General features: G+C 39.5%; 1 protein-coding gene across 2 annotated transcripts in view; it reads right to left on the bottom strand.

Annotated features, from left to right (window-relative positions):
• The window catches only part of LOC309668693 (cadherin-6), a gene marked incomplete at both ends in the record, with an annotated part of 50,851 nt that extends 27,195 nt beyond the window's left edge, over positions 1-23,656 (bottom strand). For both annotated transcript variants that reach the window (XM_082479168.1, XM_082479167.1), the window contains one exon: positions 23,429-23,656. In XM_082479168.1, coding sequence (XP_082335294.1) covers positions 23,429-23,656 — 228 coding nt within the window. The remainder of the gene's footprint in view (positions 1-23,428) is intronic.
• Positions 23,657-25,858: the final 2,202 nt, after the last annotated feature.

Genomic DNA, 25,858 nt, shown 5'->3' on the forward strand with positions numbered 1-25,858 from the left:
ATCAGTTGCCTTATCCAAAGGGACATGGACCAAGCTGAAACATGGTGGGGGCAGGGGAAAGAAAAGAGTGATGATAATTAGCATACAAAGCATGAGCTGCCCAAACAATCATCTGTTTTTCCCAGGACATTTCCATGTCTCTTGTAATGGTGTTTATTCCACACACATGGTATGACCGATTAAATCATACTCTCATGGCTGTTCCTTTGATAAAGGCTTATTTATCCCTCCTGGCCCTAAAATCAAGGCTAATAAACTACAATTTATTTTTTTGTTACGTTAGAGAAAATAAAAATTCAAAAAATGAAGCATTAAAATGGCTTTTAAAGTCAAGGCATGGGAATTCATGGGAAAAAATGAATCTAACAGGTAGCAGATTCCTGGAAATAGTTGATTTCACAGAAACGACATGTTTATGAGTCAGGAGAGCTGGACTCTCTCAACCAGCCCTTTGTTTCTCTTTTCCTGCATACAAGTTAGAAAAAAAATACCCCCCCCCAAAAAAAACCAAAACAGTTGCTTATGGAGCAAAGTACTTAGCATTGCTGGATGGCATCCTTTGTAGAAGAGAAAGATTTATAGGTTGAAATAATATAGAAAATCTTCACATAGACTTTTCGAATACCTGGTTACGACCCTACCATGCTGGAAGGGTAGCCTCCAGCATGACCATATGGTCAATGTTTTGGACTTCCTCCAACTTTCTGCCCAGATCAGTCTACCGCCAACCCAGTTGGTGGCACAGTGCTCCACCACCTGCACTTATGCCTATGATCTCTACAGAAAGCATGCTCCATGCAACAAGTCTTCCTTTAAGGGCAAAACTTGTTGTCACCACACATTCCAAAAGTGTCCAAAAATAAAAAATAGCAGAACTGTAGCATGCTTAATCATTAGCAGATGTGCTGAGGCACATCGCCTTCATTCTCATTCAGGGAGAAAATGGACATTCCATGTAATTTTGCACAGGGCCTTTTCTCTTGATAGTAAGAATATCAGTAAGTAGCCTGTATGCAGCATTTTTCATAAGCAGATTTCAAAACCCCTCACAAAAGCAGTCAATACCATTTGCTCTGGTTTTGGATAACAAAGCACAGAAACTTGAAGTTTCTCAGAAAGCTGATCTTGGAACTTTTAATAGAGTTAGGGTCTCCTGAGTCCCATTCAGTTGGCCAACACACTCGGCCATAGGGCTGTGAGGAATTATATGATTTACCGGATACAACCTCAGCCTCTGACAAATATCTGTTAGACCTGCTTGTTAAGAAGTCAGACTAGAATTCCACTGCGGGAAGTAATTTCAATAGGATATTTGAGTATAATTTTCCTCAAAGGCAACTTGAGACAGAAAAGGCAAGAAAAGAATTTTGTCTTTAAAACTGTGTATTTTTTATTATTGTTTCACATCAAAAATTCAACTTCTGTTTTCCTTGAAAGCCTCGTTAACTTTGTCTGTATCATATTGGGACAAAAACAGCCCTCGGTAACAGACCATCATTAATTCATATGAATCATAGAATAGTGCTGTTGTGAGACTTGTTACAGGTTGAACTCCCAAACTCATTTTTATCATCATTTTAATTAAACCTGGTTTCAATGAACAAGGTAGCAAAAAGTTCAAGCTAGAAAAGGTGTTGGAACCACTGGGAATTGTCTTCCATAATATTCTTTACCTAGCCCAAACCATCTAAAGAGCTAAAAATGGAAACTTGTGTGATTTTTTCAGGTCCATAGTTTATAAAATTTCCATTCCTCCTCCACAACTAATCCACCTGTGTAAGATCAGCTGTGACTTTGGATATCATGGCAAAGTATATCTTAGTGTAATGACTCATCAATATTGAGAATGACATGATCTTCATGCAAGGTTCAATCTCTAGCCCTTCAGCAAAAGCACTAACTTTTGAAAATAAACATTCCCTCTGACAAGATCCTTTCCAACTTCAGTACCTTTAGGTTTACAACTTTTCTAGGACATGACAGAACAAACTAAGTGCTTAGTTGGCCAGGCTGTATGTGGATTAGTTACTGTGAGAGCAAGACCTGGGGGAGTTAATGTCCTACATACTGGTGTATGTTACGTAGAGCTAAGGCTGGCTGAGTGCTTGGTCTTCAAACCAACAGCGAATTTACAGTGTGTCACCATGTGTGCACTCAAGAACCTGGTTCACAAAGGGTCTCAAAAGGTATGATTACAATCTTTGATCTCAGTAACCTAGGATAGCTCTCTAACTGCTTGCCATCAGGGCTTTTGTGGGATAGGCCTATATCACAACACCAGCATCAACCACTTAGTAGCTAGGCCAAAATAGTTTGGATTTTCTTCCCTTCTTTTCAGAAAAAAAAAAAATCCAACGTTTTCTATATTAGAAAAAGCAAGCAGATCTCTAGAAAAGTTTCTCATAGGTGATAAATTTTTATCAGTCACTTCTGAGGAAAATATCTGAAAAAAACTATTTATTATTTTAGATTACGTTATCTGTCCTTGACTGTTTGCTTGGTAGAAAAGTTTTAGCCAGGCAAAGACAATAATCTGTTTTATTTCTTTCTTAAGTGTCAGTTTATCTTGGAAGCAATATTTTATCTGTGTGACCTATACGAAGGGAGAAATTGCTACTGTAACCAGGTTAAAAAAAATACGTTAGGAATGAAATTAAGAAAAAAAAATAGTGCAAGTTGAGGCCAAAAGAAGGACCTGGAGGAGAGATGCACTTAAAAATACAGTTGCTGTTTTTGTATATAAAACTTAACACCGTTGTGAGGTTATGAGGATGAAATGAGTACTAAAACCAACCCCTCCTTTCCTTTTAAGTTGAAAATATTTTTCCCTACCCAGAAACCTCATTGCAAAGGAAGTTTGCTGTGATGAGGTATGTGTGTAAATTACACTGCAAATGCTGTTAGCAGGACTGATCCTAGCCAATACAAGCTTCATTCTGTGTGAAAACCCATGTTGCAAGAGTGTCCATTATCCTCTGCATAAAGTTGGACGGATAAATGGGCCATGGCAGATAGTCATGGGATAGAATAAAAAATCTTGGGACACGGTGCTAATGTCATCTGGGCTGTATCATATTACCAACCCTGAAGACAAAGTTACTTCTGTCAAAGGTTTTTAGGACTCCACATGAAAGTAGATTTTATATTTCCATAGGAACTCGGTGTTACTCAATGGCACTCATTTCAACTGGTGACTGAACTGAGCAATACCCCAAAGGTAAGCAAAATTGTGAAGATGTAAGTCTATGCAATAAAAAGTAAATGCATCAGCAATTGCACTGTATTAATATTACAGTAAATTGATTCATTCAGAATCTAATCTGGACACTTTTGTGAAATCATCCATCAATCACTGGCTAAGGCTGAGGATGAATGACAAATTAAAGATTTTACTATGCCCTAGGCATACTTTTACTCATTTTACTTTAATACCACTGTTAAGCGAACCATCTGGTTTGCTTTTAATGACTTACACTCAGATAAAAACTGTCCAGCCTCTGTCTTTCTTCTGCCCCCACCAAGTAAGTGTCCTGGCCCAAACCATTCAAATACAGCTGCTTGAAAACAGGGAAGTCTTCACGCCTCCAGCAAGAGACGTTTAGAGTGCACGCAGGACTGCAGCATTACTGCCTGTATTTGACATTCTGCTTGTTGTCACATACATAATTACTTTAAAAGGAGAGTTGTTTTTATTTTCAAATTAGCCATAATCTGGAGTAGCTTCCTCTGGCAGAGCCCTCTGAAAGCGCCAAGGGCAGTGGCAATGGGATGTCTTCAGCACAAAAAGGAAAAGGCACGGGAAAGCTGTGCTCAAAGTATTTGTACTGCAAGCATTTATTTTTTCTTATTTCCAGAATGAATATATGTACAGAATTTGTGTTCATCTCCAATAGATAGTATTGCTTCACTTTAAAACAACACTCAGGGAAAATTTTACCAGGGTTTTAAACATTTGGTTGCACCCATGCTACACACACAGGAATTACTTCAGCAAAGCGCATGGGAAGAATTTAAGGGCGTCTTTCATTTGCTTTTGCACTAAGACTATAAACTGATACAGCATGAAAACAGCAAATCCAATTGGCATTAAGTTGTACAATTTATTATTGCCCATCTCTGGTATTATAAAGTCACGTGCTATACTCCACAATGTCAGCAGCACTTCCAAAAGCAGCATTAGTGTATTTGAACAGAGATGAGGGACAGCGGCTGCCCAGGTGGGTGATGGCAGGGCCTGGCAGCCAGGGCCCGTCCCACCACCCCCAGCCGCAGGGCAGCCAGGGACACCGGGGCAGCCCCAGCCCCCAGCATGGGGCATCTACATGGGGATGGGGACAGGACATGGGCCCAAAGGTGGGCCCAGCTATGTGGGTCCCGTGGCTGGGCAGGGCAGGGCTGTGTGGAGCTGGAGATCAGCCCTACTGTGGCATCGCTGGGGCAAGGGCTGATGGCCCCGGGGAGCTAATGGCCCCGGGGGACTGACATGGGGTGCTGGGCCCTGGGCAGGTGGGGGGAGCCCTGGGGGCTGGGCAGGGACAGTCAGGGCTAGCAGTACCTCAGGGCCCGTTTTTAACCATGCTAAATTCACCTTGATATGAAACTGTATGAAACAGCAGTACCAAAGCTGTATAATGAAAGTGAGATCCCATATATTTTAATAGGTTAAGGCTAAGCACTAACTTTTTTTGTGTGTTTAAATGGAATACGTTAGAGACAAGCAGCTAGCATGTATATTTGTAACAAGGTTTTACTGAAAATGTACTTTTATAGCTGTGGTAATTAAATTCCAAAAAATGGAAATTGCAGGCCGTGGCTATTTTCCAGAATGAAATAACTTCCCTCCTCTACCTCACTCTGTAACACTGATTTAAACAGCATAGTTAATCTCATTTATGAAGTGGCTTTAGGTTATGCAAGACGTCTGTAAATTGCACTTTAGCTCCCACTAATGTCATATAGCTGGTTATAATACCTGGTAATTTGGTGGGTAAGATGGTTTTCCATCCATCCTACAGGCCAAGTTCTGTTTCCTGCTGTGAATATAACACCCTACTCACTGAATTTCAGAGCGGTTACTGAACCTCAGCAAAGATCAAAGTCAATTGACCTTGGGATGTACACAATGAACCACCAACCTACAATTATCCAGAAATAAGCTGCCTGTTGAGTCTTATTATTTGTTTGTATTTATAAGGGAAACTTGCTATTCTGGGGTTGCTGTGGTCTCTTAACAAGATAATGAAATTATTAAAATAATAAGTAGGCAGTTGGTAGGTAGCTAATAAAGAGAATCATGGGTTTACTCTTGGCAGTATTCATAGCACATGATTTCACTCCAGATTGAATAGGTCCAAACAGTAGGCTCTGTCTAGTAATGAACAAATTCAACCACACATATTGCTTGAGGTTACACAATGTTACAGCATTCAGAAAACCCAAAGCACTCAAAATGAAACTGCTAATACTATAATATTGCACACGGTTGCTATTTCAGAATAGTAACAACATTGTAGTCTTCCCTGTCTCTTCTGGTGCTCTGTATCCCTATAGCATCAACCAACCTCCTCAATTAATATCATAATCAGCACCATTAATATTATCAACATATTAATATCATCAAATAATAAGCACCGAAGTTTTTACTCCACTTGGTGACTCTGTGTTAAAAGGAAAACGGTTTTGCACATTAGGTAAAAAGTATTTATGTATATTTTGCTGAAGTTTAAGACTTCTTCCTAATGCACAAAAAATACCCCCAAAACACTATATATGTGTTCCATATACCTACATATCCACTTATCATGTACCATCAGGGCAAATATCTACACAAATAATTTATGTCAAGCCATAAAAGATCCTTTCTTCTAAAAAGATATTCCACAAGATCCACAGCAAGATCCAGAATCACCAGAAGTGAAAGGTGCCTCAGTATGCTAAGCTCAGTTATACTAACCTCTGGTTCCTTCCATGCTCCACATAACCTATCTGACTCACCCTTAAGGCAAAGCATCCTGCTCTCCCTTGTATCGCTTAGCACACTGCATGGTATTTTATACTTCCTCCTCCAGCCCATGTCCTCAAAACCTCTTGACTGCAAAATGCTGCTACTTCTTGTGTTCCCTAAATACTGGCTGGAGAAGGCACAGCATGGGCTACCGTTGGTGGCAGCTCATATGTGTATTTGTGGAACAGGCAGCTGACCAAACAGTCAAAGCACCAGGTAGGATTATTTGCCTTATGCAGCTACTGTTCTTCCAGAACGTATATGAAATTAACGGTTTTGACACCTTTTCTCCTCTATAAAATTAAATCAAAAGCAGTTAATGGAGTTAAAAATTACTTAGAGGTGGGCCTAATGAAGAGTAATAGCTAAAGAGCTGAAGCTAGTTATCTGCTCAGGCCAGATATCTGGAAGGTTATGTCAAGAGTTAGGTACCTACCCTTAGGGACCACTATTTCAAAAATGTAGCTGAAATTTCTGTTAAAAATGGGAGGATAGATGCTAAAAAAGACAATGGGAGACAGATGCTACAGTGCTTCCAACTTTTCTTGGTGTTTAGAGAAACTAGAAGAGATGATTCCTTTCTGTTCTTATATAAAGTATTTTGAAGATTATAGGAACATTTACACTTTACATCCTCAAAAGAGCTGGAGAGCTGGAGTTTGAAGTAAGATTCAAGCTCTGTCACTTCCAAAGAAAATAAAGCAAAAAAGAAATGTTTGACAAGATTAAAAAAGAAATGCAAACAGACCCAGCCTTACCAGATGACAGCACCATGATTCCAGATATACAGTTGTCAGAAACAGCAGCTGTTAGACTGCTACAACAGATGTTTAAAGTAGATTCCAACTTTTTTTGTATCTCCTCACTAACTGAAGATCTGCTGTCCTAAGCAATCAGCAGTCTTCATTGTTCATCACTTTCTGGACCTTACAGATGTCATGTTTTACAGAATACTTAAGTTAGTTAGCTATAGTAAGTGATTTCTTTACTATAGTGAGTGTAGTTACTATACTATAATTAATACAGTAAACCTGAATATGGCGCAGTGTGACTGATTCCTGAGTATTTCCGTTTGTTAATGCAGTTTTAACTTGCTTGCTTACCACTATGCCTAGTGAAGAAAAAGGTGCAACAGCTAGACAGTTCCTATTTGAAGAAATCACCCCTCTGGGGCTTAGAAAGACTGTTGTTTCCCAGATTAGATGTCCTGTTCTTGTGCCAGCATTGTTTTTCTGTTTTGAGAACCTCCTCCCACATGTATACATTCTTCCTCATCCAACATTTATAGATAATAATTCCATATGCTCTCATTATTTTTCTTTGCCAGGCTACCAGCCTATATATACAGTCTTTGCTTGCAAAATAGGCACTTCTGAGTCCTCAGCTGGAACCCTGTTTACAACATCAGTCTCTCATTTTCAAGTCAAGTGGATTCCAAAAGGAGCCAGTGAAGAGGACGCCAGATATGAAGGGCTGATGATCAGAGTCATTTTTCTGTGACTGCTACATTTCAATTGGCCTTCCTTCTGTATGAATGGACACAGGTCTTTGAACAACAATGTTTGAACAATGTTAATATTTTCCTATCTCTATTAGAATAAGTACAAACATTTGCTATTTTCATTGCCGTATCAAACTAGCTTCTTCCTGTAATCCCATGACTGACTAAAACACGCAAGTTTTTCTCCTTCTCTTGCATTTTCTAATGTATGACCATTCAGTGTATATTTGATTTTTTTAATGGCTCCTATTTCAAGAACATTGCATTTTTATCCCATTCCTGTTCCTTCCATTTTGAAGGGCATCCTTTTCTTCCTATAGGATATTCTGATCAGCAATAAAGGTTAAGACTCTGTATTGAAATCAGGCATGCAAACATTAAATCTGTAGAAATTAATGAAATAGACCACCGACAAATTACTGAGGTTATACGAGATTTCTGTATTTTGGAGTGTTAGTTTCTTTGAGTTATTGGAAAATATACTATGTCCTATTTGCATTGTGCTTACTTTTCTGGATTTTGTTTGCAAAAGGTTGTATAGCAAAACCAGAAATACTTTAAACCTCAGCTCATGCAGCTGTGGAATCCTACTAATATAATAATACACAGAATCATAGAATCATAGAATCATAGAATCATAGAATTGTCTAGGTTGGAAGAGACCCTTGGGATCATCGAGTCCAACCATCTACCCTACTCTACAAAGTTCTCCCCTACACCATATCCCCCAACACCACATCTAAACATCTCTTAAACACATCCACGGATGGTGACTCAACCACCTCCCTGGGCAGTCTATTCCAATGCCCAACCACTCTTTCTGTGAAAAATTCTTTCCTACTGTTCAGTCTAAAATAATACATAACAGACTATGGGTTTATATAAAATTCATGTTTGCAAGACACTTTTTTTAAGGAAACCATATCTGCCCTGATTGCATGGAATCATGTATATTAGAAGAAAAAATGCAGTAATTTCTTTTTTTTTTTTTTAATTGTGATACAGGAATCAAATACTCGAACTATTAAAATGCAAATGAAATGTTTTATTAAGATAATCACCTCAGAGTATACCAGGGAAAGGGTAAAACAATAGTGCCCTCTATAGGCCCTCCTTAACCTAAGTACTGGTTCTTGGCTCTAACCCTGAGGTTTTTACAAAAAAAAAAAATCCATAAGATTAAAAAAAATGAAAAAAGCGCTAAAATTATACCCACTGCAAATGCTGAAAAAAGGTGTATGTCAGATAGAAGTGTTCAGTAACAGCAGTATCATCTGTAAAAGAGATTGTCCTGATATCAAGAACTATAGGAGGAATGAAAAAAAAAAAAAGAATCTGGAAAAAAAAAAGCCACCAGGGTGATGCTATCTGTTTCTTGAGTGCCAAAATGTCAGTGATCTTTCTTATTCACTCTGAAAAGTAGGAGTGCCAACCTATTCCCTGTAAATGAATGACACTAAGAGAAGCCAAAAACCAGTTTTGTGCTACTGAACAACTTCAGGATATGAATTGACCAAAAAGCACTGAGAACATTTCAAGATTCAGAAGCAACCAGATACTCAAAAGGCAAACTGAGAATAAAAGATGGTGGCATCTGATTTCAAAACAAACAAATCATAGAAAAGGCATGATAATAAGAGTATAGGGCACAGGAGTAAAAGGAAAAAGGAGTAAGAAATAGAGTACAAAGGGCACTGGAACAAGAATTTGTCATTAGACCAGGGACAAAAGGCAAAGTGCTCTCACTTTGGAGCCTCCAGGCTCACACCCTCCAGGCAGGCTGGAAGGCTCCTTTCATGCTCTTTTTGTGAGGCCTATACATGAGGCTGCAGGGCCTGAGATAGACAGGGACAACAGTTTGGCTGATGTGGTCCTTGGTTTATGGAATAGGCCCAAACAGTAGCTTGGAACCCGTTGTTCTATTTTAAATATATGAAGCCAAGAATAAACGTCCATACTGTGGTGACTCATGCCTTTATTACACATCCTTCAAAATCACAAATGGGTTTTCTAACCTGAAGTGCAAACATGCAGCCACAGCTAATCAGCTTTGCAAAAAATCAATTGGAAAGTGTCAATCCTTTCAACATTGCCCAGGGTCCATCAACTCTTTTCCCTCTTGGGTTCCCCAACTGCTGCCGCTCTTCATTGTGATTAAACTGGGACAATGGCACAAGAGCTTTTGTCCTGCACTGCAGTATGTCAAACTAGAAAGGTCCCTTATGCTGCTGGCCCTTCTCTCTAGGGCCAACTCGTTATCAGATCTTAATGAATATTTAGCAAAGCTGCAAACTAGGTAAAGGCGTCTCCATGTTCTCCTGAGCTGAGTGCTGCTCAGCTCTTTTGTGGTAATACAGTTTTATTTGTTCCTCTTCCTATTATCTCTAAGCACAATTACAGCAGGCATTTACAAAGTTTGCCTTTACAAAGACAAACAGGTCTTTAATTTATAAGGCACAAGAGACTGTGGTGTCGTCTGATCTCTGTACTTATGGGCCCTTGAATTTCACGTTCCTTTGTCAAACTTCTTGCTTTTCTTTGAACTACTGTATAACAGTAAGAAAGATAGCCAATCTTCCTTTTAGACTCTAAGGAACTCAAAACAATTCTGCCTCTGAGTAATAGATGACCCCTCTCGCTTAAAAAAAAATAAAAAAAATCCTTGTTTGTAAACTGATTTTTCCCAGTTTTACTTACAGCAGCTGGGTTTCATTATGCCTTTGTCTGAAAGATTAAAGAGCCCTCTCCAGCTAAACAGTGGTGATGGCAACAAAAAAGCATTGTACAGATTTCTGCCATGTCCCTCACAAAAGCATGGAGATCTGGTTGTTCTCTTAAGGAAGGCCAAGGCAGTTTGAAAAAAAGCCAACTGTTTCATGCTTTTTTGTTCACCTATTTCAGCATCTGGTATTTCTTTGTCATGCTGACATCACCCCTTTTTGCCAGTGTTTTTAAACTGTGTGGTAGCAGCACTACCTAGTAGACATGAGGAAAGGTTTTAGTTGAAAGTTGAAGCATCAGCATTTGCTTACTAAAAGGCATAAAGGACTCACCCACCCCCAGACTCACCCTAAGACTTGCTTAGGTACTAAGAAAACTCTCTTACATGAATATCCGAGCAGTAGATTCGGAGAGATTAAAGGTTATTTTCTTACCTAGACAGACTTTCTCATCGCTGCAAATTTACCACCATAACTGAATAGTCAGTCAGCGGGTTCAAGTGTGAGTCTTACGGACTAAATGGGAAAATTAGTTTGAGGCATCACTGATGACTTCCTCGGTATAATAAAAAAAAAAAATACAAACAAGGAATGAAGCACTTCTAATAAGTGCTTCTCTGACAAAACACAAGATATGCAAGTGAAAGACAAGCTTATAGCCATAAACACTGGACTGTCAGCTTTTAATATTGTCTCTGTCACAGTCTCCCTGTCTGATCTTACACAGATCACTTTTTGATACTCACACATTCTCCCTGCAGTAAAATCTGGGTTGTTAACAATGTCCAATTAATGATTATAACACAGTTTGAGGGCCTTCAGTGTAATTTGTTCTGTGTTAGTTTGTGGAAAGACTGAGGATTGTTTAACCAGAGTAGAGATTAACAATACTGTAGCTTTGCCACAGTCTGCTGCATTTAGAGAGTGAGGGGGTGGCCTTTTCCTAATCCAGATGCAATGCTGGAAAATCTGATTCTCTCAGGTGGTTAGTATTATCCATCAGCTGAAGGTTATCGTCACCACAGGGATGGGGTAGGTAGAGGAGTTTCTGCACTTTGGGGCTGGCTATATTAGCTCAAATAACATTTTGAGGTATCTTAAGACTTTGTGGTAAACTGAAAAGGAATATATGTGCTTTCATTTCTACTGGATGAGCTGTGGTGTTAAGGAAAATTAGGTGCCTAACTTGTAATGGCTTTCAATGGAAATACGATGCGTCCCTAAAGGGACGCATGCCTCCCTGGGAAATCTCTCCCCTAAACCCCTGTTTTTCAATGAGAAATGTGCATACAATTCAAGAGCACTAACATCCATTATCGATTTTTTCCAAGTCAAAGCAAAATAGTTCCAACATCCTGATGTGCTTGTATATCTAAAAGACAGATATGTGCACAGGAAGAGGTACCTACAGCATAGTTAATGTAACTCCACTGTTTGAGCTTACTAATTAATATATATATATCTCATCTTTTAAAAATGACACGGGGGGGAAAAAAATCATATGAGATTTTTTGTGTACCCAGCCACTTCATGGCAGAATACTTCTGTGTGTTTGATCTAAACATTTTTCAGTTATTTTGAAGGTCTTCAACTGGCTATAATGGGACTTCTGTCCTATACTGCATTACTCAATCAAAAAAGGAACTCACCTAGTCTGTATTATATACCCAGCTTTGATTGTCTTTGATTTCTCAGGGAATTTACCCAGAAAAAGTTGCTTACTCTTTATCAGTGGTAAGAATTAGCCATTTCATCACTGAGAAAATGATTTCTTTGGATTAATGAGCTTTCAAAAATGCCTCAAAATTATATGATAGGCAAATACAGCACCTTAATTAGGGTATATGAACAAGTACATTTCTAATTCAGTGAAAACCTTTATTCTCCTGTGGCAGTAGGGGAGAACATATCTTAAAGATGAACTAGGAAAAAAACAAAACAAAAAAAAAACAAACCCCTTGGCCTAACATCCAGAAATGTTTTTACTGGGATATAGTTGAATAAAACATCAGGCTTCTTCAGCAAGTAACAGCTTCTGACTACTCCCTGATGGATGCGCTTGAAAGCAAATGCTCATCCTTTGCTTACTGACAAAGGTGACCCTTTGATATTCTGAGGACTTGATACTGACAATCAAATCCTGAAATATGTGTATGAATTTTATATGCTATATAAAAGTGTGTGTGGCAGGGAGGAAAGTAGGGGGATGGAGAAGGGAGGATATAGACAAACAATAAAACAAATGAGAACCCCCATTCGGATTTAAATAAAGACTTAACAGGAAGGAAATTAATTCATATCCACAGGTTCAGTTGAGTCTTTAATCTATTTGCATGCCTGGATTATCTAATTCTACAGTTCAGAAGCTGGGGAAAGGAAAAATATCTCCATGACGTCATGTTCCCCAACTTTGTTTCTAAACAAAAGTTTGTGTGGTGTAAACAGATAATTAAGGATTTGTGTGAGACAGCAGGTACAATCTAAAAGGCGCTGCACATTTAAATCTCAACAGGACACTCTCAAGGAAGGCTGCTCAACTAGGAATAGGTTTATGGGAAACCTTAGCCAAGGCTGCCATTGAGTAGATTCTTCTTTCAAATGAGTATTCCTCAAACTGCATGAGTCAGGATGTGAAGGGATAGCTGACATGACCCGAATGCTCCAACAGAAGGATGTAGGCCCTTTAGAAAGGCCAGGCCAGGAAGGCAAGGAGGTGCATTAGCAAAAGATCAGCTCAGGTAGAGGGAGCTTTGCTTTGGAACAGATGACAGAGAGCTTGTGGATAAGAGGACAGAGGACAACACAACATCACAGTAGGCATCTACTACAGACTGCCTGCTCAAAGAGATGAAGTAGATGAAACCTTTAGGCAGATGGAGGAAATCATGTGATTGTAGGCTATAGTATTAATGAGGGACTTTAATCATTCGGATGTTTGAGGGAAGGGCAATACCTCTGCGTGCAAGCAACCCAGGTTTCTGAAGAAAGTCATCAGAAAATTTCTTGACCCAGGTGATTGAGGAGTTTACCAGAAGATGCATTGTGTTGGATTCATTACTCATGAATAAAAAAAGAACTGCTCAGGGACGTGAAAGTGCAGTTTGCCCACACGCCCCAAAGATCCCTGACCCTAGCAGAAAATTCTGGTGGAGTGAAGTATTATCCACAGCAGACAAAAAAACAATAAATTAGGAACCTTTTAAGCAAATTGGACAAACTCAGTTCCATAGGACAACATCGGATGCATCTAAGGATGGTGATGAAATGTTTTCTTCCTATAATGTCTGAAAGGTCACAGTGACTGGAGAAGGCTCTTAAATTTTGAAAACAGGGAAAGTCACACCTGTTCTAAGGAAGGGCAAGAAGAAGGAGCTGGGAAGTAGTGACTGGTCAGCTATACTTCAGTTCAAGGGTATAAAGCAAATACGCTTGGAAGCTAAATCCAGGTACATGAAGAAAAAGAAGGTGATTTGGAACAACTAATATGGATTTAGTAGTGGAAAATCATGCTTAACTCACCTGATTGCCTTCTGTGATGGTATGGATGGCACTGTGGATAAGTAGGGAGCAGTGGATATTGCATGAAACCAGTGAGATATGGACTGAAAAAATGTCCAAAAAGGTGGGTAGAAAACTGGCTGGATAGCCAAGCTCAAATGATTGTGGTCTGTGGTATGAAGTCTGGCTAGTGGCTGATTACTAGTGATGTTCCTCACAGGTTGGTACTGGGGGTCAGTGCTGCTTAATGTCTTTCTTAATGATGTAAATGATGGAATGTGTCCTTAGCAGTTTTGCAAACCATATAAAAATGGAGGTTGGTTGGGTGAAGTGCTCTCAATATTGAGAAGGTAGAGGTGTTCTCTGGAGGGACCTCAACAGCCTGGACAAATGGACTGATGGAAACCTCACGAAGTTCATAACAGGCAAACACAAAGTTCTTTGTCTATGCTGGAATAATCCCTTGCAGATGTACAGGCTGGATAGAAAACAGTTTTGCAGAAAAGTATCTGGGCATTCCACTAGACAAGAATTTGAACATGAATCAGCAGCGTGTTCTTGCTGAGAAGAAAGTCAACTGGTTTGTTTTAGCAAAAGTACAGCCTGTTGATTGAGAGCATTGATCATTCTCCTGCACTCACAGCTTGTGAGAATACAACTGGAGTACTGCCCTTCCTCTAGTTTTGCCCTTCCTCTCTACAAGAAAGACATGAACATATTGCAATGAGTTTACAGAAGGGTCACCAAGAGAGTTAGGGGGGCTGGAGCATATGATGTATGAGAAGAGGAGATAGAAATGGTTGTATTTAGAATTAAGAAGAGAAAGCTTATTGTTGCTTACAGTTACCTAACGGGAGGTTGTAGAGAAGGCAGAGCTAGACAAGGTAGTGATAAGATGAGAGGCAATAAACACAAGTTGCAATAAGGGTAATTCTGATTAGGTATTAGGAAGAAAAACAAAAGAAGAAAGGAGAGATGGTTAAGCACTGAGAGAAGTGCCCAGAGAAGTTGTGGAATCTCCATCCTTGGAAATACAAAAAACTTGACCAGATGATACCCTGAGCAACCTGCTCTAATTGGACCTGCTTTGAGGAGCAGGTTAGACCAGATAGCCTCTAGGGGTTTCTTCCAGCCTTAATTATTCTGTAATTCTATCTGGCAGGAGTAATATTCAGTCCCAGGCTTCAGGTAATAGCTCAAGATCCAACATTGCCTGTCTAGGAATGCGGGTTCATTTTGACTGGAAAGCCTGGAATTCTTGTGGTAAGAATGCTTGTGTCTATGCTCTCTCAATTATATCATATCTAGTATACATGAAAGAATAGAATTCTCTCTGAAGCACATATAATTGGTGTGATCCTATCAGTCTAAATAATCTAAAAGGAATTTTTCATAAAATATTTTCTGTAAGTAAAATAATAGATATTTGCATGAGGTGGGTTCATCAGATGAACGGTGTAGATCCTGACAGATTTTGTTACTTGGAAATAGCATGAGGCTCAAGTTCACACCTATTTACAGTTACCATGAATATACATGCAAGAGTTTTCATCCACGGGGCATTAACTCTTTGCCCACAACGCCCTTGTCTGTTGTTATTCCCTATATGTACAGGACATTCGGTGAGGAATTTTAACAGTTGTAAGCAGCATTAACTCTGCTTTAAGCAACTGACCTGAAATGTGTAAAACCACAGAAAGATCATGGAGTGGAAAGAAACTATGAATGCTCTGACACCTCTTTTTGCATGCCCTTTAAATCCTCTGCTGGTGCCCCGATCAGCTTGATTGCAAGGGCTGCTAGGTAGGAGGAAGCATGTCACAGAGCCAAAGGTACAGTGATACTGTTTGGTTCTGTCTTTTAGGGAGAACTTAACCTTCCATTAATGACAACATGATGCTAAACACAGAAGTTATAAAAACGATTTTACTTGATGTTGCCTTCCAAGGTGAAGATAAGTATGGGCAAAGCTGACAAACATGCTAAAGGTGACTGAATGATCATTATGTGAGCCTGTGCAGGACAGTAAAACTTTCTTTGTTCCATGAGACATCTAATGGTGAAATATCGCTTGATGTTTCGCAGAGAGACAAAGTAAGAAATAGTGCTGGACACACAATATTCCTGTACAGACAGGCCATTCCAGCTGAGCTCTTCTGGAACCCTGCTCTGTACAACATTGCATATGCAAGATGGGGATAGAAGGACTGCAGTCTTCTTTGGATGATATTACTCCAAAACAAGCAACTCTGAAACGAAAACAGCAGGAATGATAATTCTAGCATCAATGTTTGCTGATCTGTTTTTTCCCTTCTCCTTTAAAATGCATTTTTAACTTCCAGCTCACTGACTGTTTTATTTCTTTACAACCTTTGTTCTTTTTTTTTGTTTGTTTGTTTTTTGTTTTTTTTTTTTTTTGTTGTGTGTGAAATTAGAAGAGAGAAAGAATTGATATTTTTTTCCTTTCTCCTTTCCTTCCAGAGGGTGATTCTTTGCTTTCCTTCATCTGCCACCTCAAACTTTCATGATAACTACAAGCTTCACTGAATCCTGAAGTACTTGCAAGTGCATGCTGAGGTTTGTTTCACCCCATTAATGGTGAAAGCAAGGCACAGTCTGCATTAGCGCGTACGGATCAACAGTAGCTATTCACATCACAACACATTTTCAGTTTGTGTTTTGAAATGTTACACTGACTGGCCACAGCTCTCAATCTGCTGCTGCCCCACTGTGAACCTCTGTTCACCGGTAAGGGAAACGGCAGCAAAAGAAAAGGGAGTCACAGACAATATGAGTTTCATTTAATAAAGAGATTTCTCTAAGCTTTATGGTTTAATATTTTTGCTGAGCCAACTGTAAACAACAAATGGTGGAATAACAATGGTGCTTTGCCTTGAGCCTGAAAGTGGGATGTTTGGGGTTTTTTTGCTGTTGTTAGCCTGCAAGTTCTATATTCATGACATTGCAGCTTTATACTGAGGACTTTACTGTGCTATTCAAACAAGTAAGAAAATGGTAATCACAGCTCCAAAGATCAGCGATCTAAGTGACACAAAATAAACCACGAACTTCACCTGCAGTCTCTCCTTGGGGAGAAAGATTAACGTGTTCAGCTATTTTTCTCTAGCCAGAAGTGTAAGGGCACACAATTTAAGAAGACATGCGGATTGCTGACAAGGGTAGGACAGGGTGATCTGTGAAAAGACGTGGCCCGAAATGCAAGCGCTGGTCTGAGCAGGTCATTAACATATGGAATACAAAATTGTTTAGTTCGGGGCACAAAAAACGAAAACCAAGAATTAAGAGAAATATTGACTTGAGGGTCCCAGGATTTTCTTGCTTCTCTATGTAGAATGGGAAGAAGGGAAGGAGGTTATGTACTCTTACACTGTAAGTACCATCATGTGCCATAATGTAGGAAATGTAGTATGCTTGAAACAGATGGTTGTAAGGCTCTTGTATTGTGTAATATATTTGGGTACAAGCATGATGCCAAGTAGATTCACAATTATGATGATCGTAAACATTAACCATGCTATATTTCCTGCCTTTTCATTTTGTGATAACATTCTTGTACATCCCACCCATTTCTCATTATCTCCTTTCTTAGCCCCCATACGATGGTTTGAAATCTGCAAGCTGTTTCTGGATTGTCATCCTGGGCCTCTAACCTCCCAACTGTCCCTCATTTCAGAGTTATCTCTATTCCACAGAGACCGTCAGTACAGAGAACTTCTATCAGCGCCAGTAAATCTTTCAAAGAGGAATATAAGACAAGTGTGTGTATGTGTGTGCAATTCAATATAGGAATGAAGGGCAGTTGGGAAAGTCAAGTGGTGGAACATAAAATATGAATGATGGATAAGGAATAAAGGAAGTGCAGATGCGCCACGGCATTTTTTCTACCTTTTAAGAGAATGACAAGTATTCAGCCTATCAAAGCAGGAGGCAGGTGATCTAATAATTTAAACGTGGAGTAAAGGGGCTAAGAACTCTGATTATATTTTTTTTTATTTAATCTCAGTTTAAAAATTTCTGATTTTTAGCTATGCATATGGTCATTTAACCTTCCTGTACATCACTTTCCTCATGTGTAAAAGGCTGGTCTTAACGCTTCTTTCACCACAGAGTTAAACGTATCATTGCCTTTAACTAATACTAGTACATGTAAAGGACCCTGTGATGTTTTTGTCAGGAGCAAGTGCAGGAGCCCCATAAATGGCCCACAAACACCCTATTCCCTGCTAAGAGAGAAGGTTCCTCTGCAGAGAGTGGTGCAGACAGCGCTTAGTGCTCCCCGAGGACCACAGCACCCTCGCACAGATGGTGTGCTGGAGGGAGCCTAAATCTGGAAAAGTGCAAAACTTTAGTCCTCCTCCTTCTGCATGGTAAACGGTGTGGAGGTCCTCTGAGAGGTACAGCGTGCATATTTAGCGGTGAAAGAAAACAGCTGAGGACTTGCCAGGGACGGGGGTCCAGCCCAGAGTCTTGTGTATGCTGTGAGCAGTGCTGCAACCCACAGAGCACCCCAGATATTGGCTGATGCAACCGAGGGGTGACTGACAGCTGTCTGGTTTGTTGTGAGCCACTTCAAGCCCAGGAATTGTTCAGGGCTGAGAGGTCATTCAGAAACTTAAAGCCCGGCTCTTGGGCCAGCAGTCCTCTTGGAAGGAGAGTGCAGAATCTAGACCCAGAGAAAGGATATTCTAAGCATCAAAATAAATTGAAAACTGCTTTGAGTAGACCCCCTGAATAAACAGATGTCACAAGTGGAACTTTTAACTTTAGGCCTTGTAAAGAAAACAAAGAGTCACTGTGTTTGGAACAGGAAACCGAAGGCATCAGGTGCATCATAGTGCAAGTTACAAGGTAAAGAAAACAAATACTGAGCAAGTGTTTGCCAACAGAACTGCATAAAGGATGTTAAAAGTGCGGATAGGAAGAATCATTTGTTTGACTTTTCACATCTTGCTTTTTTGGGGGAACAAAAGTTTTGATGATAAGTACAGAGTGCTAGCCTACTAAAGATCTGAGAGAAAGTGAAGGTTTATCTTGCTAGATATCATGTCATCCAATTAAGACATGATAACTTTTAACCGTTGGAGTAATGTGACCCATTACCACCTCAAATACTGAAAATGCACAGACTGTACTACATAACAATAATTTTCCTTGTTTAAATAGCCCCTGGTGTGTGCTCACAGCCAGATATTTTTGCCCCGGTATATGACTTAGTCCCACTACTTGCAATTGTTTGGAGAGATTCTACCTTTTGTTTGATTTGCTTCTGGTGAAATACAATGCAAGGGACTATTCTGCTTGCCTTCAGAACAGTTGTAGCCAGGAGTAAAATCAGGCAAAAGAAAGAAAAAACAGTACTGCAACTATGTTGTGATATCATCTAGTTCATCCCCTCCTCCTCCAAAGCAGGATCAATGGTACCTTAAACTATTCCTGACAGAGGAGAACTTATCTTTCCCAGTGGTTCTTTCAACACCAAACGCAAGGATTCTGGTTTTGCCTAGAGTAATGCAGCATCCTTTCTGCTTTGCCAAGCCACATAGCAGCAGGACTTTGACTTTCTCTTCCTTGAAAAATGGAGTTGTCAGCAGAGGAGGATTGTTTATGATGGGTTGCACAGGTAGTAACATCAGATAGCTTCCAGGCGAGCATACTGCTTGAACTACATGAACATCAATAAGACACAGCAAAAATGAAAAGTATGTCTGGAAGTTTCCTTTTAGTGCCAGACAGACAGAGTGTGACAAAACTGTTCCACAGTTGTGCCTGTTGTTATCAGGAGAGCAAGTTGCTCCTTCCCACTGAAGGCTGCCAGAAGATGTTTCTGGGTTAATGAGTAAGATTTAAGACTTGTTTAGATCTTTCTTTAGCCTAAAAGAAAGAGGCATGCTATCCCTTTATGTAACAGTGATTTGTAGGTTTATGCTCTGACAAGACCACTCGGTGATGGATGCCAGTACATGGACTTTATGTAGCCAACGAGACAGCCATGCAAAGACATCAAGTAGCACACAAATAGTAACTATACCTTTGAGTATAATCTTGGAAGAGAGCAGATTTTTTTCACTCTTTTGCCCAGGAATATCTGAAGACTGCTAGGGAATGTAGCATATATTTCTGTATACAGCTGCATTACCACTTCATTGTTTACCTGTGATTTAGCGATGCACTCACATCAGCCCTTTAAAAGTGCACTAAGCAGCCACAGGTACAACTAGATCTCTATTTTAAAACCCAACTCCAATGTTGCAGATTTTGGCTCTGTACTAGTGCCGGGCACTTCTCTACTTTGATGCTCATGTAATCCTTTTATTTTATTTCGGGATTGAGTCCCCGCCAAGTGCCATAATTTCTGAACCAGAAGAAAAGATATCTTCAGGTTAAAATGTCACTGTGCCCATCAATCACACTTCAATGAATAGCTGTAGTTCACAAGTCATTCAGCAGTGCAATGAATAATTCCAGTCTAGAACTTTTCTGCAAGTTCCTTACATTATTATGTCTGAGACTAACCAAGCCTGGAGGTGTGAATTTCTACTCTTTATAGTAGGCTTTATTTCATGAATATACAGGAATGAAATTCAGGAATACGAGAACTGGATAATAAAATGGTGGATGTGGTGTCAGAGCCAGGGCATACAATCAACTTGTATTGATAACACTGGGAGCTTCATTTCGGCAGCCACATATTCTTGTCCAGTGTGATACAGCAGCATACCTGGGCTGACAGTAAAGTGTGTAGCATACAAAACTGGGGAGCACTTTTTAATAACTGACAGAACCCATAGGTACCAAAAAAGGGCTACTTTGTTTTGTATGTGGTGAGGCAATTATCTCCTAAAGGATGGAAAGCATTTGGGTTCAGTGGATATAGAGTACACAGGGTACGGAGCACAGTAGTGCTCTGGTCCATGATTTGGATGATGCTTCAGCATTGTCTTCAGTACTGCCTTGAGTTCTGCCTTCAGAGGCATTACCTTTCTTTTTTATTACCTCAAACCTGAGTGCATTCCCCTTCACTTTTCTTCCCCTTCCCTCTAAAACTATTATGATATAAATGTGGGTTTTGTAGTATAAACAGTTACAGGATTTTACAACTGTAATTTGGGCAGTTTATAGAAATAATGCTGTTTGTTAGAATCTTTCACAGCAGACTTCTTATATCGCAAATTTTGATGTAGATGTTTGAAATAAACAGACGTACACAAATGAAAAGACAAAAGCAAAACCAGCCTGAGTAAAATTTTTGTTTTCTTGTAGCTTATATGGAATAATTTTTTTTGTTTTTATAATTATGATGTTAACGCCCACCAGCTTTTACCACTAAACACAAAAAAAACCAGAAGATCCAGGTCTGACTGCTTCTACAGTAAGACATAAGCGCAATTCCCCTTTACATACCTATATCGCAATTGTTTTAAAAGATTTCCCTGTTCACATTTCTTTATGATATAAGAGACTAAAACCACTATAACTAAATACTCTTGCCATTTTCGGTTCATGTTTAAGGTTAACATTTAGTCCTCTGAGGAAAAATATGCTTCATAAACATGTTCATTATCCTCATTTGCCCACACCAATCAAGTTTAATTGCTCAGTTAAATTGCCTGGTTACCTCAATTTGGAGACATTCAGCTGTTTCTATCATTTATCCTCACACCAATACTCAACTTTCTCTAATAATAAATGGCTGCTCTTCCATGCCTCTTGGCTAATTGTTCAATTACAAGGGTGTGAGCAGTTCTGGCATTTGAAAGACGTGTGAAAGGCCACTTGTGAACAGCCCAGGGACACAGAATCAATGACATTTATACATTATGTGTCGTTTCTATGCTTTGTAAGTGTATTAAAGTACCAATAGGCAGAAGAACAACTTTTAAAAATAACATCCACATTTTTTTCTCTCTCAATGACTCCAGTTCAAACTTTCTTCATTTTCTGGCCCAACTAGACCATTTTCTTAGCTGTCTCTCAGCAAACTTGTCCTGCAGGTATATTCACTCCCACATCAGTCCCTCTGAAGCCAACAGCTTCTACTCAAATTCTGCAGTGGAGAGAATGTGGGGCTTGGGGCTGAGCAGGTTTAATGTCAAAATTCACAGTGAAAATGACAAAAGAGATCCCCCATTACCCCGACCCCCCCGAGTAGACTGTGAAACAGGACAGTGTGTGGAAGACTACTGCTGTCTTTTGTTTTCTTTTTTTTTTTTTTTCCCTTGACTCCATATGTCTTACCTGTTGGTTTTCGGATTTTTTTTCCTTCACTGTCTCATTTTCTGTTTTTATTTGTGCTCTCTTTAGGTAACCTTTTTCTCCTCACTGCTATCCTCTGCCCCCATTTGACGTCCCTTTCCTCTCCTCTATCTTGATTTCTCTTTGTAAAGTTTCCTCTCCATCCATCCCTGTCTTTCTAGTTCTTCCTTCTTACTTTCTTCTGGCTTTTTTTCTTACCCTCTTATCTTCCCTCTCTACTTCTCCCCTCAGAGGACTTTCCGCCTTTGGCTTTTTCCTGTAGATTGGGCTCAATGGTACCCTTTATGAATGCTGATTATCCTGGTCAGAGCTCTATGAGTATTATACCAGCTGAGCAGCTCTTCATTTGAATCATGCCTTGCAGCCATTTAGCAGGAAAGGAGTGTTGCATCCAACTTTGACTGACAGCTGATTGGCAGGCAAGAAAAGCAGCCACCATCTCTCATGGGAATGCTCAGAAGCTTGCAAAGGGAGATAAAATGTCAAACCACTGTGATCTGCAGCTTTTGCTAAGAGGCTTGAGTGATCAAACTAGATCAGACACAATCCCATTTTGGTTTGGAAAACTAAACTGTATTGTTTCTACTTTGAATGTCATCATCAATAGCATAATTTCTGCATACTGAAAGACAGGCTACTATAGACTATGGCACCTTGGGCAGTGTAGACTCTCTCTAGACTTACCACACATGCATTAGCTCTACAATTCACATAAAAGTTGTTACCTACATGGGGGTATGCTGCTCAGGGGGGCGGATATTCTAAGAGTTAAGCTGTGATATTTTTTTAACTATTATTATTTTTTACAGACCCTGTTCTAACTGTCAGTATGCTTTGAGTTTAGAGATTTTCAGCTGCCTGTTGCTTCTTAGTGTATAAGCACGGTGTGCTTCAACTCTTTGTAACAGCATGGCTTGTGGTATTATGGTCATGTCACAGAGTCCTCAGTGGCACCACAGAACCTCATCAGAAAATGGCTGCAGCATTGGTGTATGCAATGGGGAATAAAAAGGGAAATGGTTGCCTTTTGCTGGGTAGAGAGAATCCTCACCAAAATATGGATACTGTGAATCCTAAGTATTTTGGACAAAAACCTCTTCTGGTTTAAATAGTTCGACTCTATTAAACTTAGTGAGCATGAGGGAGGACACGTTACATTTGAAAGCTAAAAATCTGGCTTAGACCACCCTATAATTAAGCTGCATTATTTCCAGACAAAAATTAAAAGGGAAATCTTTAATGTAATTGTGCATGATTGGCCATGGGACTTGCTGGTCAAATGAGGAACTTCCTGTTGTTGATTACTGTTTGAAGTGTACTAACCTTTCCACTGCATTACTCCTCAGCAGAAGCTGGACAGTGCCTATTTGCTATTGCTGGCTTTCTAGTGCTTCTCAAATCAAAACATAGATGCGCATGAAAGAATCTTACCTTGCCAACATATTGGTAGTCAGTTCCTGTGTATTCCTCCAATAGAAAGAACTGGTTCCACATCCAGCTCCTTTTGGAACGATGGAGGTCTCGCCTGCTGTTTCCAGACAACACCAAAACCTTTTCTTTTTCTGGAAAGCCACTAGTCCTTTCGGATAATGGAGTTAAGAAACTTTGGTGGGGCTGACCAGCCCAAAACAGCAGCCAGAAGCAATGGTAAGTTCTCATCACGGCAACACAAGAAGGTCTAAATAATGACTTTTTTTCTTGTCCTCAAACTAACCTAGTTTACTGCACTGAATCCAATCTCATGCCGTCTTCCTTCTTTAAATAGTCTTTGCAGTCTCAAAGGATCTCTGAAAAGAAAAATAACAACTTTTTAAGCATTTTCAAAGATACTTAACATTCGTCACTACAGCGAATACGTCCAAAACATAGAAAAGTACTAGTGATTGTTGAAAAGCTGGGTTCAAAACATTGCAAGTGGTCCTTCAAATAATCTGAGTGAATGTATACTGAGTAGGAGGAAGGAGTCCTGGTGTTTGGGTTTGTGGGTTCCCCCCACCCTCCACCCCTTTAACTCCATGTACTTCCATTCATTAACTAAGGCACACCAGGCTTTTCCCTTTTTACTGCCTGGACTTTGGGATGTAACTGATTAGTTTTTGACCAGGGATCTTGATGAGGTTACCTTATTACATCGAAGAAGGGCTAGCATCAGTGCACACTGTCTTCCCAGGAGGCATTCTGTTACTATAGTTATAGGCTGAAGAGCCTGGACTTGGATAACTCCAGGATTTTTCCCTCAGATTAAGGAGATTTGCCTTTGACTTCATTTAGGAAGGGTCAGGTAAAGATGTTAGTGAAATAATGTGCATATTTGTCAATAACTCCCACATACTAGACCTGTTTGATACTGTGTAGGAAGTTAAGTGGACGTTTTGGTTACATCAGTTATGTACTGCCAGAGTTTTGTACTGAGTTTTTGATCTTTAAATGCATAATTAAATACATAAATGCTTTCATTAATAAATTCTAAAAATAAATAAAAAGAAAATCAGCTAGTCCTTCTCTACCTGTGGGTTTGTACTAGTTACTCCTTCCTACTATTATTAATACTAAATATCTGTGCACCTTCATCCCTATCTCTGAAGATTATATGATTTTCATCATGAAAAAAGCTGTATATAGAGTACCGCAGTACAGTCTGGACAGTTCTTCTGTTTTTAAAAAAGTTGAAAGCTTCTATTCGGAAAGAAGAAATGATAGTATGTGTAACCAGTCATGCAAAATGCCTAATGAACAGCTTTGGAACATTTTATAATATGAAGAAATCAGAATTAGTTGACAGAAACATTCCGCAACATATATTTTTCATAAACATTTTGTTAAATTTTTAGTGCAAACAGATCCATACTTTTAGAGAAGGATCATTTGATTAATTTTCATTTGGTTTTGCATAGATGCTCTTTGGAAAAGTTATTTTTTTCAACATCCTGATCAAAACCCCATAAATTATTCTGAACCAGCTCAAAATTCAACACAGCAGCTCTCAATATTTGTAAATAAAGATTGTGGAATGACAGTCTGACAATAGCAAATTGAAAAGAGATTTTTTTGTTTGTTTTATTTTGTAAACACTTCACACAACGTTACTTGAATCACATTCTATATCAAGGGCTATTTTTTTCCCCATATTATCTGTGTATTTTATTTTAAAGGTGTAAATCAGGCAGACTTTAGACTTTGAGCTACATTGATGGAGTTAAAGCATTTACAATGCCTTGGGTTAGCCACTCTTCTGGTTTTCATTGCTCTTAGCAATAAATTTCATAAAATAACCTCGTCTCTTACAGTTCCTCTTAGTAAATCATTTTCTATAAAGAAATACCACTTAGCTTTTTAGACGGATAGTAGGTAATGGAAGAGGGCTGTTCAAACAATATTGTTTTACTGCTTTACAAGGTAAAATACCGTAAAAGGTAACTTCTGGGTGAGAAGGACTCAGTTTTTTAGCATTTAGAGGAAGAATGGAAAAGGTACAATTAATTCTGAAGCACTGTATTTTCCTCTGGAGAAGAGGGAAGGATTCTAATTGATTCTCATTAGTGCCAAGTGAACTTTCTGTAGGTAAAAACAACTCTGTCCTGCAGGTCTCGTGGGAACTGTGTCCACCTAAGGCTTTGAGTGTTGCGAGACAGACAGACACACAGGTGTATACATACTCACACACATGTAAACATGCACACACACACACAGATACAACAGCAAGAACAGACCTGCTGCCCACCACAAGAAGACCTTCACAGAGGAGGAACAGAAAAAGCTTTAGGATGTGTCCTGCGATTGCCTTCAGTGTGACTCATGGGGCGCCGGCAAATAAAGTGCAGGTCGCTAGAGGGGTACAAGGGCAAATTCAGGCACTGGGCT

The sequence above is a fragment of the Vanellus vanellus genome, assembly GCF_965231255.1.
Source record: "Vanellus vanellus genome assembly, chromosome: 2".
Taxonomy (NCBI): domain Eukaryota; kingdom Metazoa; phylum Chordata; class Aves; order Charadriiformes; family Charadriidae; genus Vanellus; species Vanellus vanellus.